The sequence below is a fragment of the Pavona decussata genome, unplaced genomic scaffold (assembly GCF_977016875.1).
Source record: "Pavona decussata unplaced genomic scaffold, jaPavDecu1.1 SCAFFOLD_114, whole genome shotgun sequence".
In the NCBI taxonomy this organism is placed as follows: domain Eukaryota; kingdom Metazoa; phylum Cnidaria; class Anthozoa; order Scleractinia; family Agariciidae; genus Pavona; species Pavona decussata.
In genome coordinates, this window is record NW_028145528.1 from 6,470,086 (window position 1) to 6,484,979 (window position 14,894).

A 14,894-nucleotide genomic window follows, 5' to 3' on the forward strand; every position below is an offset into this window, starting at 1 on the left:
GCCAGGCGGGAAAAACGGCTGAGTTTCCAATTGTAACAGCCGTGCTCAACTGATTCAGACGCCGAACTTTTCATGTACTTAATTCGAGGTATTAGGTTCGGCTCATGAAAAGTTCGGCGTCTGAACCGGGCCTAAACGGAACCTAATTTGGCACGGAGCTCAGTGTGTATAGGCTTGATGCTATTTTGTGAATAAATGGTCCTATATATTTTGTTCTGGCTTCAGTCCACTGTGGCATTTTTACCTGCATACCTTTTAAATAGCAAACATATTTATGCAAATTAGAAACTTATCTTTTCGTCATTGAGCCTCGCTAAACCGTGGTACTATTCTCATTCAGGAAGTCAGTGATCTGATTTTAGTGTTTTTTTCCCTTAGGTTCTGGAGTATGCACTGAACACTACAAGTGGTCAAGAGCCCAAGAATCTCGTGCCAATCAGCACTCGTCACCCTTTAATCATCTCATGGGTGTTTTGTAAACAGCTGTTGAATCAGCAGATACCAAAGAACCTTGGCCATGATGATGAGGTCAGCTGCAAGCTGTATTGTTTAGGGATTTTGCTAGTCTAATTTTGCCTGAAGTGAAACTGGATGTATTTTTTTCTTTATCTGATTATCTTTTATTTGCATTTCCCTGGTATCACCGTAACTGCTCAAATTCATGGTGCAAAATCTTTTAGTACAATAACAACAATACATGCACATACAACAGACTATTTTAATTGCACCTAAGGCCAGTCGAATTTCGACGTTCCACTTGGTCTTTTGAGGTACTTGGAGCTCGCATGAGCTTAACTGAAGCTGTACTGTTACTCTGGACATATTCTGTATAAAACAAAACTGTATGGAAACATTTGACAATAACGTATGATAGCTGACTTTTTAATAAATCATTAAATGGAAGGTATAGCGTCCAAAATCATAAGTGTGAGTAGCAAATGTCTGACCACGCGAATACGACAAGGGGCAATAGATTAAAGTGTCTTCTTGTCAGTAGCAGAAATATCGCTATGTGCCGCCAGCATTCTTTTCCAGGAAAATTCCTTGAGAATTGTTTTTGTGGCTATTGCCTCCGACAGAGGCGAAAGCCACTTTGTCAACGTGTTGAGTGAGTGAGTGAGTGAGTGAGTAACAATAGAATACGAATGAACTCTGCCGATTATTTCATTTTGTTGTTCATCTTAGTTTACAAATAGTTTTTATGTTGTTTTTTTATCCAGGAGCTCCAAAGCCAGGGTCCTATGTGCCGGGCACTTTGTGCCGTTGAGATGTTATCTCTGCAAAACAATGGGCTACCAGAGTTCAGTGGAACATGCCCTACACTTCCCGAGGTGAGTCTGAAATACTCTTACTGGAAGGTATCGGGGTAGATCAGCTACAATCGTGGACAAAAGTAACGTTTTCGAACTAACAATGGTATATTGTATTTGAATGAAAACACCTTTTTCATCTGTAGTCACGCCCCCCCTTCCCCCAGACAATGTTGCAAAAGCGCTTCCTGGATGTTTATTTGTTTCCAATATTGAAAAAAAGGGGAAGGGGAATCTACCTTTCACGAGGAGAGAGAGGAGAATTTACACCTAGGGAAAAAAGGTTGGCAATTTTCATGTGTCTCAACAACTTTTGTCCATGATTGTAGATGGACAAGTGTATTTTAAGCTCATCACAGGAGAGGCTTCAAGAGTTATTAAATCTTTTACATTTTCAAAGTTGATGTCTGTTTTTATCCTGCCATAAATGGTTCAGGTTTGGGCTAAAACGTTAGCTTTCTTAATGCTCGTTGTTCCAGCAGCCAAGACAACCAGACGACATTAATAAAAACGTTTGTTTTTTACCCAAGTTTTTCAATGCGAATGTGATGATTTTGCAACCAAAGAAGCTAACTGAAGATCGTCCAATTGCAGAGACATTATCTCTCCTTGTTAATCACTCTACAGCACTTCTGCCTCATAGACTGTCGAAGGAACCTCAACTGCAATGAAAGTCACATTTGATTTACAATACAAAATTTGTCTAACAAAATTGGAAGGGCTGTAGGCAAGATAAGTCATAGTGAAGATTTAAGACGTTCTCTGGTTAAAAATTTTAAGATACAAGCTTTCGACTGTTTGAACTACAGTCTTCTTTGTTTGAAAGTCATGGCAGTGTACAGTGAACCACAAGCTCTAATCTGCCCATTCTTAGCCCTTTTTCGGTATTTTGTTTTTTTTCCGCAGACTGTAAAGTTGGTGGATGGTTGTCAATGGACTGACAATCTGGTGGAATTACAGATGTGGAGCAGACTGTCTGTCTTGGCTTTTAATGCCGAGAATCATTCACTCGTACTTCACTGTGGTCAGAGGGCAGTGGCTTTTGCAGAGAGCGACAAATGTCTGGCAAAACGAACTCCCAAGAAACCCGACAGGTAATACTAATGTTTGTGGGGATGGGCAAAGGCCTTGAAGAAATCAGAATAGCAAACGGAGAAAACAGATGAAATGTGAAAACCTGAAATAGAGAGTGGATATGCATACCACTTCAAATGAAAGACAGTTATTCGAAAGTACCTAATATAAACTAGTAAGAATCCCACCTGTGACCAGTTGGTTCTGCAACGTGATAGCATATCAACCACCCCACCCTTCCTTGTGTGGTGATGTTGTGTTGAAAGGAAGAGTCGTTCCGCCTATTCTGTTAATAGTTGTTCATGCCACAATACGTGATAATCTTTTATTTTTTTTCTTATTACCATTATACATTTATTAAAATATAATTCCCTAACTGTATTGTACTATAACGTCTAATTTGTGCGATTTGCAGAGTAACTGAATGACTCCTGTTACCCAATCGACCCTTATCATTGTAAATTTGAATTTTGACATAGGCCAAGGTACTTTTAGAATGAAGACCTGAAAGGCCAAGTTTGATAATCGTGTCTTTTAAATGAAGAAGATGTTGTTACGTAGATTTAGGAATTTACAAATGTTTATGTGCAGGCTGGCAAAAATCCACTGTACCGAAAAAGATGGCGGTTGTACATTTTACCACAATACCTTCCGAACCTAACACAGCCAACAGGAACGTAGAAAGCCATATTTTTTTTGTTTGCGAAATTCGTCCCTGTACTACCAACATTGTGTATGCTAGGTTTGAAGTTTTTAGAACTTTTCTGTGCATTTTTATGAACGTTTTTAGGGTTTTCGTACGCTAAGAATTATGGGTAAATGTATCAGTCGCCATCTTTGTCGATACGATGGATTCCCCGTCTCGATACAAACGCCTGTAAAATTTGCACGAAACTATGTCTACGTTACTTTAAAAGACGAGGTTTTCAAGCGCAGCCATTGTATTAACTTTAAGGTCTTCTTTCCAGCGGTGCTGATGGATTTTCGTTCCTTGACCTGCATCAAAATTTGAAACGACCATGACAAAGGAGAATTCTAAATCACAAAGGAATTCTCAATATAAAAAACCCAAGGCTAAAAGATGCATTTCACACTACCATCAATCATAGTTGTGATGACATTGACTAACATTAAATTGAATGTGAAAGAAAAGAAATGTGATGTTATATTTTATGCCTGGTGCATAAATGATAGAGGTACTTTGTCAATGAGTCAGTGAAATTTTTCTCGGAACAAGGAAATCCGATTTCTCTCTACAGGAGTCGAGTCTACGACCTTCCGATTACTGTTTAGGATTTTCGTTTTGTCAGTGCCTGAAAAAATTCCTCTATCACTGACATCAATGTATTTTTTGAATTTCAGCATTTTTCAGCACAAGCTTGTGGTAGAGCAGGAGATGTTATACTATGCCAGTGTTGTGATGGGCCAAAGTCTCATGAAGAACATGCAGGGGAAAAATGAGATCCGAAGGGATGCACTTGTCTGTTTTGTAAATGCTTGCAGGTAAAATGTGTTTTCCATTTGTTAATAGATAAGAGTAATCTCCTTGTAGGTTGTGGTTAAGATGCTTGAAATACTGATCTTTTGCATTGGGTCTATAACTGCCTGACCAACAATCGGCGTTCAGGAACACTAGCTACTTACTTGAATACTCTCAAACACTCCCGAAACAATGGTCTCTGAGTAATCATCGTTCCTTTGTAATTGCATTCGACGTAGAAAGAACGCAGATTTGAGTCGAGATTGTATGGGATGATGAATGAATGGATCTTGGGACGCGCATCTGGCATCCCCCGCAGATTTTGCATGGGCGGATGACATCGTCATCAACTTGGCAAAGGAAAGAGAACCTGGGATCTAGATCGTTGAACGCACTCCCTAATCTTATCGTATTCAAAGAAACGAGTTTTACCTTCTGATATAAGACTTTTATCATTAAATAGGTTCGGACAGAAAGCGGGGAACTATGATTTGGTAATAGCGGCTGCTCGTCATTACTGGAATGCAATCAAGCCATTCATTGTGGAGCCAATTGAGAGAGAGCTTCTCAGGGAGCCAATGGAGGCTGTGTTGGAGTGCATTGCAGCAGTAGCTGCTAATGAAGTGGGCAAGGAAGATGAGGTACGAAAAGGCTCATAAAAAGAGACTTGTTGGTTTTAACACGAATCCTTATGATGGCGCCCACATCATCCCCAGGCGTCTCTCTTTAGTCGAACGTGGTGTGCATGGTGTTGTGTCGTTCCCATCAAGCCCTGCGCCGCTGTTTTTCCGCAATTCTCGCGAAAGTAGTTGGCGCTTAGGGACGAGGCAGGTTGCAAGCTTTGAACCAATTGGCCATTTTCACGATGGCCTCATTTACTTCAAGTACCAATCGTTCCAGAATCCTTCAGTTTGTTGTTTTCTCTTGCAAATTGGGGATATTGTTATCTAAAACTCATTGGGATTACCAAATTTAAATTACAAAGGAAAAACGAGGAGGATTCTGTTAGTTGTAGTAAAATAACTTATTGTAGTGTATTTTCAGTCAAGGCAAAACTCACGTTAAGATTTTTTTCATTTAATCCTTTTAGGACGATGACGAAGATACGGAATCGTCTCCAGAAAAGAAAACACCGAAGAAACCTGAGAGCAGGAAGAGCGAGAAAGAGAAAAAATCTAAAGAAAAAGAAGGAGACAAGAAGAAGGACAAGGACAAAGGAAAAACAGGTAATGACAAAAGTGATGTATCATTTGAGATGGGAGTGGACAACATGAACTCGTTTTTTTGGCAGCTCTCTTTTTTTTCATACCTATTAAGGACTATCTATGCACAACAGATCTTGTAGGCTCCCTATTAAGGGGTCGCGTGTCAATAAACCCAGAATATCAAAAAGTCATAAACTGTTACAAATTACACTCTTAAGCGTCCAAATTATTTAATTAAAGGAGACAAAACAGCAGGTAAAGGCGGCAAGACCGACAAACAAGATTCAAAGGACGGCAAGGTGAGTGACGAGAAGGGAAAGACAGGAAAGCCAGCAGCTGAACAAGAAGAGAAGCATCCAGCCTTACCAAGCGCTTATGATGAGGATCTTATGCTCCGTGCTGCCATGTATGGAGTCCTGTTTCAAGCTTATGCTGACAAGGCAAGTCACTTGTTGTCCTCTTAAAAAACTTAGGGCGCTTTCCAGTTATCAGAACTGACCGACCAGTCTGTAATCGATTGCGTCATTTTGTAGGCAGTGGTGCTACAAAATCTTTAAACGCGATTACTTCGAAAATGGCATGCGCTATTTTGAAGAAATTCCAAGGACGAAGATAAAACTTATTCTTCAAATTGGTTCATTCTGTTTACAAAATAAACGGTCTGGCCGGCGGCCAGTTCTGACAGATGAAAAGCGCCCTTTGTCTCTAATAAACTCACTGTTAGTATCTGATAACTACCCAATATAATAGGCGTTTTCGTTTATAAATAACCCTAAAATGTACATACAAAACAATTCAATCACGCCCGTCCCATCCTATTTAGGGTGTACTGTTACATGCTAATAGAAAGGAAATTATATCGACAGTAACACATAGCGAGAAGCAAGTTTGAATGTTTCTTTTGTTACAGTCAGTTCAAGTTACAAAAGATTTAGTTTTGTTTAATTTATTCAAGGAAATAGAAAGACATTCCTCCGTCTAATAAACAACCTGTTTCTAGCAAGCCCTCCTTCTACGATGACAAAAGTAAGAAGCTGTGAATTTCACAGGAAATTTACGGTAACTATAGTTTGAGCCATATACTGGGACAGATCTCTCCCGTTTTTCATGATTTCTTCCTTGATTTGGTGTACCATGAGACCTTTTTATATGGAAAATGGTTGTCCTGGGTAAATTGTCCACCTGCCTAAGCTATGGGCGAACCAACGTTTCATACAATTTCTTCCGAAACGCTTCGAACGCTGAAAGTTGACCCGTCAAGCGAGGTCACCCTTTTCGAAGGTAGAGTGACGTGGCTAGCCGAGACCACTTTTTCTCATATCAACACTTCAGCTCACCCATCTGGGCCACCTCTTTCCATGCTGCTTGTCACGTAAAGTCTGGTTTACTTTTAAAAACGACTATTGTAGCTAAAATTACTACTAAAGAAGAAAAATCTAAATTAACGGTGACCACAGTGAGGGAATTAATGAAAGAAATCCAAAAGAAAGAGGGGCATTGAAGTCATGAAGAACTAAACGATGCCAATGATTAATTGATTAATAGTTAACTTTGACTTGGTTAACCGGGACAACCTTTCTCCAGATAAACAGGCCCTAAGTCCACTTCAACAATTAGTAATACAGGCAATCTTCAGACAAGTAGATACGTTATATTTCTTGACAGAATTATTTTTGGAATGTACGTGGTATAATGTGGCTCGGAATAGCCACCCTTTCGCCGACATGGTACTTGAGTCATCGTAAATTTCTTGACGTTTCTAGGGCGAATGGGAACAGGGGTTGCGAGCCATGGACCAGGCAGTGAAGGACATGCCAAGGACATATCATAGATTGTAAGTCTGCCCTGTTTGTACTACCAAATATGTTTAAGAATCATTTAACAGATTTAAGGACGGTGCCTACTATTGTTACTGCGCATACGTTCTGTGCATCTCGAAATACTCGGGTTTCCTATGGGTGGTGCCTACTAATACAGGAATATAAATTAGTTTCAATTTAGGAAAAACTGCCATGAATTGCTTTTATATTTTGGCGCTTTTTAGAAATGTTGTTGCTTAATTATCTGCGCGGTTACCCCCAATTTTCTTTTTGGATTCCAATAGCTCTTGTTAAGATCTGCTTTCCCCCCATAGTCATTCTGTATTAGTAGGCATCGTCCTTAAGGATGTATCTTTTGGTTTGTGAGTAGGGGTCTCTGCCATGTTAGTTAAGTACTGTGTTAGTTAAGTACTAGTGAATGTGTTAAGACATTCTTTGCGATTTGAGCTAAAGTATGAGAAGAGGACATGGCGTTGTTTTGGTGGGATGGTGGACAAGGAACTGTTGGGTTTCAACCCATGAGTGTTTTGTTCCGCCTGCATCAATACTATAAATGCACTGAAAAATCTTTTAGTGCTGTACTACTTACTTATTTTAAATCCTTCGTTAGGCTGATCTTCAAGCATCGCGTCATTACTAAAGCCAAGCTAGGAAGAAACGTTGTATTTGATATGGGCAAATTCAAGGTAAAGGCTGTGTTTATTTCATTTTAACAGCGTTTTAAAAAATATTTTATTCTTGTTGAACTGTTTAAAAGATTCTTGATATCTCATCCTCGTTTTTCCCCCCTCCTTCCCAATTTCTTCTTCATTTTGTCTCTGTCTTCAATTTCTCTTCCTTCTTGTCGTTCGTCTTCCTCCTCCCGTCCTTCCTGGTTCTCTCCTTACTTCTCCTCATTCTGCCTCCTCTTCCTTTTGGCCTTCCCCTTCCTTCATTTCCCTCCTCCTTCTGCCGTCTCCTTCATTCTCCTCCTCTCTTTTCCTATTCATCCTTTTGTTCTTCTTCCTCATATTCCTCATCTTTCTCTTCCTCCTTCCCTTTGTCCTCCTCCTTTTCTTCTTGTTCTCGTTCTTCTTGCTCTTGTTTTCCTTCTCCCTTCTTTCCCTCTTCTTCCTATCCTTTCTTCTCTTCCTCGTTTTCCTTCATGTGCCTTCTCTTATATTTCTTCCTTCTCATCTTTTTCTCTCTGGTTCTTGTTCTCTCTCTATTATCTCCAACTCCTGTCTCTCTTCCTCCTCCTCCTCTTTTCCTCCGACTACTTCTTCTCCTTCTCTTTATATTCTTCCTCTTACTTTCCCCCTTTTTCTTCACCCTCCTCTTCTTTATCCTTCTCCTTCTTTTTCCTCCTCCTCCACCCCTCTGGTGCTTCTCTTCTGCCTTCTTCTTTCCCTCTGCCTTCATCACCTCCTCTTCTTCCTCATCTTCCTCAAGGTCCCTTGTCACATCACGTCTTAAAATATTCTTCCGCTTTTACTTCTCGACAGTACATTTGACTCTTTCTAACTCTGTTACCTTTGCTTAAAGCAACAGTTGTCCTTATTAAAAGTATTGTCATTCCATAACTTATATTTGTTCAGAATGAGAAAGAGGATGTTATTGCAGCCATGTGGCGCCACGTTGCGCTAAATTCCAAGGCATCAGAGGATCAACTAGCAGCTTACCAGAATGCTATTGAAGTTCTCGAGGTATGGTGATAATACTATGTGGAGAAAAGATTTTGTTGAGCTGCATAAGTGTGCTCCATTTGCAGCACTGAATGTGCTTGAAGTAACATTTAACAAGTAGATGTTTTGCTAAAATGCTGAAAAGAGAAACATCGAAAAAACCTTGAACGAAGGAGACTACCAATTTAGTAGAGCGTGATGGAATAAAGACAATCGTCCACTTTAAGAAAAAAAACTTTTTGAACATATCGATAGATGCACAATCTTTAAGTGTTTGGTAAACTGTTCACCAGCTCAAAAATTGGACTTACATAAGCAGCCATAACAGTTTTCGTGTTTATTGAAACAAGAGTAGTATCACAGTGTCAGAAAGGAAAACGAAGTGATGGTGTTTTTTGTTTCTTACAGAATCCAGAAAGTGACTGGCAAAAGGTTGATTATTTGATGGAGTTTGGTGAATGGTTGTTTGTCAATGAGTATCCTGTAGCTGACGCTTTAGATCAAGTAACTAACTATTTTTCTTGTTAAGTGTGCGTAAGATTGAAACTGGATAAAAAAAAAAGTCGGTTCCAAAATATTGCTTAACAAACAGTACCACAGAAAAGTACCACCGAAAGGCTTTCGTTTGAATGCTTACACTAAGATTGCATTCACAGACATCAAAGTTAGACAGTACCGCAGGGAAGTATTGGCCAGTAGCTTTCCTTCGATGAGGGCACACTTGAAGCGTTTTACACATACTTCAAAGCTAGAACCAGCTTGTGCAGTGTGGTATTTAGGAAAGTACTGCTCAGTAGCTTTCGTTCGAATTATCGCGCTTTAGGATTTCATCTACGGACTGAAATGTTTAAACCACTTTGGTCAGTAGGATTAACAACACCATTGAAAAGTACGTCTCAGTAGCTTTAACTTCAATTGTCACACTGAAGGATGTTTGCACAGACTCCAGAGCTACAACCAGTTTGTACAGTAGGATTTCCTTCGCGACTCAAAACGTTAGAACCACTTTGTGCAGTAGGATGTACAGTGCTCCCAGGAAAGCACTACTCAGTAGCTTTCATTGAATTGATTCCTACACGTCAAGGTTTCATCCACAGACTACCAGACTACCAGACTACCAGACTACCAGACTACCAGACTTCACTGCCCTGTTTTCCTCGCTCCTTTTTGTCTTTGCAGCTCTACATTCTGTGTAGGCTCGGAACAGGTTACAGAGGACCACTCTGTACAGTGTGATAAGAAGTGCCACAGACAATTACTACTCAGTGGCCTTTTTTAAAATGGCGGCACATTGCTGTGTTACACTGTATGCATAACACACTTTACCACAGGATAGTACCGCATGGTAATTCTCATCTGAATGGTGAGATGAATTTCATCCTCAGATGGAAAATAAGAACCCTATTACATGACACGAGTTTTTTTCTCTAGAACTGAATGTTTATTCACAACTTCTGAGCCATCACGTCAATTCGTTGCCACCAAAAGCCGGCTCTTTTGTGTACATCTCTTTTAACATTCCAAGGTATTCAGGTTTTTCTTTATCTCTTTCATTTTAGTTTCTCTGGGCGTCTGATATTTTGCTCAACAAGAATCCAAACAGGGATGGCAGACAAGGTAATGCTTTTAGTTTACTTACTGTGTATTACACATTGGCTCCGTCTCGACCATTGACTAATCGCTTGGCTGTAGGCGAAAGTAATAGGTGTCATCAAGAATTTATTGCAAACGTTGATTCAGAGTTATAAGACGTGAGTTGTGGTATGAGCTTGAACGACATTTTCAAGCTTTAGGTAGTGTAACGTGTGTTTTGTAACTGTGTCGCCGCCGGTTTCTGTCACATTAAACTTTTTACAGAAAAGAATCGTTAGCCCAGTGCCTAACCTCTAACCTGAAGGGTCAGTGGATCGGACTTAGTCTGGTCTGTACCCTTTGACCTGTCCACCATGGATGGCCTTACCAGGAGACAGTGCTCTAGGGTCACTGAGATGCTAACACTTCCCGACCACCACAAGTTGGCAATCCACTAGGGAGAAGCCCTTCCAATGTTATTTTCTGTTGTTTTGGTTGAAACACTAATCAGCAACCATCTTGAATGCACGTCACGGATGTAGCAGCCGTAAAAAATATTTTCTTACGGTGGGTTTTTAATGGATACGACGGTTCTAAATTGTAGCAATGTACACACTTATGACTCCAGTGTCCATTAAACATTTCAGATGATCAGAGCGATGGCAGGAGTGGTAGTGAGAGCGAGTTGGATGCAGCTAAATTCATACCAGGAGAGCGCCAGTCACTGATAGGTGTGCGACCTTCAGACGTGGCTGTCAAACTGGAAGATATCACAGATATTCGGCAACTAGAGACTCTAATGCGTGTCCATGTCATGTTGGCTCAGGTGGCGGGCCATTCTTCACCACACTCCAGGGACTACGTACTGATGGCGTATGCATTCCTCTATAGAATTTGGCAGGTAATAGGCATGTGATTGAAATGATGTCACGATTTGCCGAATTGTATGTCATGAATGAAAATGTTTTTCCATTGGGATGCTTGGAAACGGGAGTATTTATTATGTGTGATGAAAACGTTTTTTTAAAATCGTCGGAAAGTAATGGCATAAAACTTCCGAAAGATTACGGTATGTCCAACGTTTTATGCAAACGAAAAGGTTGACTGGGATCTTCCTATTTTGTGAGTTCCTAATGTACTAGTTGAAGGTGAAGAGATGGAAGTGAAATGGCATCCGTTTGAACTGCGGATGAAAAGAATGAATAAATGTGAGACCATTGCAGTTGTATTACCTGTGCAGTGCTCTACCAAGTGAGCTATCAAGCCAGTTGGGAGCTGGTCCTATTGATTTTTGTTAAAACTTAATCAGCTGACTCTAGGGGTCGAGAAAAAATTTCTTGAGTATTTGTATGTATCATTGGACTTCAATTGGCGTTAAGGGCCGTGTAAAATGTATTGAAAATTCATCGATTGTTCTGGACGTTTCGTGTCTAGGTGTCTATCTCTTCTGCTGAACGCATCCTAAAGGAAGGAGGAAAACCTGGAGAGCGAGCTCCCTCCAAGAAAGGGAAAGAGAAAGGCAAGGAAGCTAAAGAGGTTAGTACTGCTGCATTGAATTAACGGAATAACCTTTAGTGAACAGTCCAAGGTGTTGGGTACTGTGGGTTTTTTTTGTAATTCGATATATATCTTTTGTTAATACTTTTATTGAACCAAATGACTTTTTACAATACTAAACAAAACTTAATAATACTATATATAGTACTCTTAGACTGATACGTTACGATACTTGATTTACACAGGATTGAACAATTATTTACATAGCAGACAATCAAAACTCAATGCTACAATACTCTTCCATTTTGCACGGTGGAGGCTAAGTGGCTAACTGAATCAACATGATTTGTAGTTCGTTACGAGTATGTTAAGTCGTAGCTTTTTTACATTAGTAATCGATATCGTTAATTGCAAAAAGTCCACACACCCTTTTTTTCAAATGTCTACTATGGTCACAGTGTTGCCAAGTTTAACTTTCTTTGACTATATCTGTTCATGAGTTATTTGATTCCTCAAGTCTGAAGCAGTAATAGTTTGCGCAGGGCGCTGAAAAATGCTGTAAAAATTCACACATTTAGGGACTATCGGCTCTTTTCATTTATGAAGGTTGTCTTTCGCATACAATGTCTCTTGAACCTGCAAGTTTGTTTCTCTCCTATCTTAGGCAGATGACAGTGCGTCCCCCAATGGCTTTGGACCCTTGGACTCTATTTCTGCGGCTGTAACCTTCTCTTTTCTTTACCTTCATTTTAATGTTCTATTTCTAGTGAAGTCTTGTTGTTTAAAGCTTATTTTCTTCTAATTCTTCTAATTCTAATTCTATAACCCAAGCTCAAGGGGGTCTCCTTGAAGTCTTATTTGTATCATGGTTTGAAAGACGAGTTGCCGAGAGCACCGAAATCGTGAATTCCCCTCAGTCACTTTCCAGTTCCTCGCTTGCTCCAGGCCTTTAGTTCGGAAACCCACGCGCCCAATGCAAAACATACCGACTATTTTGCAGCTATTTAACAATTAGACGGTTCGCCCCTCGCCAACTATCAAAGGCGATAGAAACCGAGAGCGAGCCGTCTAATTGTTTTAGCATACCTCTGTGATCGATCTATGAAGCAAAATATCTTTTTATTTCATAAATTTTGATATATTTGTGCAACGATGCATGCTAAATCGTGCGCGCTCTGACCAAATGCCGTCTATCGATCGATAGACGGCACCTGTGTAGCCAATCAGATTGCGCGTTACGCGATAGTCGGTCACTGAGGTATGCTAAAATCGTATACACGGCGACATTTGTGTAGCCTGGATCTCCCATGGTCCGGCGCTGAACATTGGTCGAGTTTTGTATCGGCAAAAATTGTTTGCGATTTTCAGCGATCACGAGGGACCGGTCTTGAAATGCGCATTTCTTGTTTTCATCTTACCTCTGTTTCAGTCTCAAACGAAAGTGGAGAAATCAAGCGGGAAGACCGTATTCCCAAACACGATGGAAGGATGGGCGACATTTGAACTTTCAGAGAAGGTTAGCTGTTAGCATTAGAGACTTTTTATTTGCTTCTCACAAGTTTGAGAAAGAAAGATAGCAATTTATTATAGATTAAAGAAAGTTTCGTCAAGAAAGTAAACATTTGAGAATACTTTTCTTTCCAGTAATAGCCATTTGGAGGGGGAGACCTGCACGTTTGCAATATCTTACATGGTTGGTCGAGAGGACGAAAAAACGAACAACAGAACAATGCTCCTAGCCCAAAAACACAATACAGCTACAGGTTATAAGAATCCAGTGAAAATAGAGCTTTTGAAAGGTGCAGGTCTACTGATTTGGGGCAGCAGTTCTTTTGTAATGTAATTGTCGAAAGTCAAAACTGTCTCCCCGATCACAACTGTCGCTAGCCGGGCGTAAGACAATGGTAAACGTTATTTGTAATAGCAAAAGGAGAAAGAGGTAGACAGAATTCTATACAAGCCAAAATACAGCGAATGCATTGTGGAAGTAATTTTAATTTGCTTCTGAGCGTTTCGCATTCTACTTGCAGCTTCAAGAGTATTTTAAGTGCGACATTACAGGAACAATGATCAACAAATCTACTTTCCAAAAACCGGTAAGTTCTGTTTACTAAATTTGCTTCGGGCAACAGTTATGTAGCCTGTCGGTAAAAGACACCCATTTGGCTGGGTGCTGCTGCACTTAAGCAAGAAACTCCCCGGACTGCCGACTATAGACCCTTTGCATAAATGGCACCCAAATTTAAATAACAATAATTGATACATCCTAAGCCTCGTGTTTGTGTTTCCAGACAAAGGATTTTTCACATGAATATGAGGCTTAGGATGTATAAAGTATTGTTATTCAAATTTGGGCGCCATTTATGAAAAGGGTCTATACTCTAGTAATCTGTGGTCTCATTCGATTCTCAGTTTAGGTCGAATCTCGCACAACTTGCAAAAGCGAATCAAATTAATCAACGATATACAGCTTAAGATTGCTACAAAGCAGTTATTTCCGAACGGTGTGAAACAAACCATTTGTTATTTCTTTTATTAGGCATTTTATCATTAGGTAGTGCAATTCTAGAATTGTGATTGGTTTAGTGGCCATCGGATTTCGACCATTTTACCATACCCGTGGAAAAAAAAACAGTCATTGAATCGTCTTTTGGTGAAATCAGTAAGGCCTCTTATGCCATCTATCATCTCATATCCCACGCGCGCTGATGGAATAGTTATTAATTATACCCTAAACGCTTGTGTTATTTCATGTTGTTCACCCCTTCAAAGAGTTCTTACTGGGCCGTTCCATTTTCAATAGATGCTGACACTGTACTATACTCAAGCCTTGTTGCGTGACCTGCGTGACCTAGGATACCACCAACTCGCCCTTCCTGTTGTTGCCATGCAGCAGCTCATAGCAGATTTGATTTTTGGTGACGCTCAGCTGAAGAAACTTGTTCACCTCAGGTATGTATGGTGTCCTTGACAGCCTTCATCTGTGTTGTCGCGAAGAAATCTCAAGAACCATTGTGACTAACAAAACCTATTGGCGCGTAAAGTTTGCTATTACAAAGAAATTTGACCATTGGAAACCTTTAGCGAACACAGATGTATTATTTTGAGATCGTTCTACTCTGCACACCTGAAGAATGACGCTGCGCTTTACAATCAAAGCATATTATAAAAAATTGCTGATGGACTGATGGTATCTCAAAATATTAATTTTACAGCAATTCATTATTAATTTCATCGTAATTAGGAACTGGAAAAAGGCCCTCTAGAATCCC

The 14,894-nt window shown here is 40.0% G+C and overlaps 1 protein-coding gene across 2 annotated transcripts in view; it reads left to right on the forward strand.

The window, feature by feature from the left end:
• Positions 1-14,894, forward strand: part of LOC146470492 (cilia- and flagella-associated protein 46-like) — a 61,415-nt gene that overhangs the window by 20,293 nt on the left and 26,228 nt on the right. The window contains exons 18-34 of one of the 2 annotated variants that reach the window (XM_085122554.1): positions 379-528; positions 1,221-1,331; positions 2,217-2,404; positions 3,747-3,887; positions 4,328-4,505; positions 4,955-5,090; positions 5,310-5,509; positions 6,833-6,903; positions 7,500-7,575; positions 8,467-8,574; positions 8,962-9,057; positions 10,113-10,170; positions 10,773-11,026; positions 11,560-11,661; positions 13,052-13,138; positions 13,653-13,718; positions 14,426-14,574. In XM_085122554.1, the coding sequence (XP_084978680.1) occupies positions 379-528; positions 1,221-1,331; positions 2,217-2,404; positions 3,747-3,887; positions 4,328-4,505; positions 4,955-5,090; positions 5,310-5,509; positions 6,833-6,903; positions 7,500-7,575; positions 8,467-8,574; positions 8,962-9,057; positions 10,113-10,170; positions 10,773-11,026; positions 11,560-11,661; positions 13,052-13,138; positions 13,653-13,718; positions 14,426-14,574 (2,171 nt within the window). The remainder of the gene's footprint in view (positions 1-378; positions 529-1,220; positions 1,332-2,216; positions 2,405-3,746; positions 3,888-4,327; positions 4,506-4,954; positions 5,091-5,309; positions 5,510-6,832; positions 6,904-7,499; positions 7,576-8,466; positions 8,575-8,961; positions 9,058-10,112; positions 10,171-10,772; positions 11,027-11,559; positions 11,662-13,051; positions 13,139-13,652; positions 13,719-14,425; positions 14,575-14,894) is intronic. The other variant, XM_085122555.1, reaches the window with a different exon arrangement.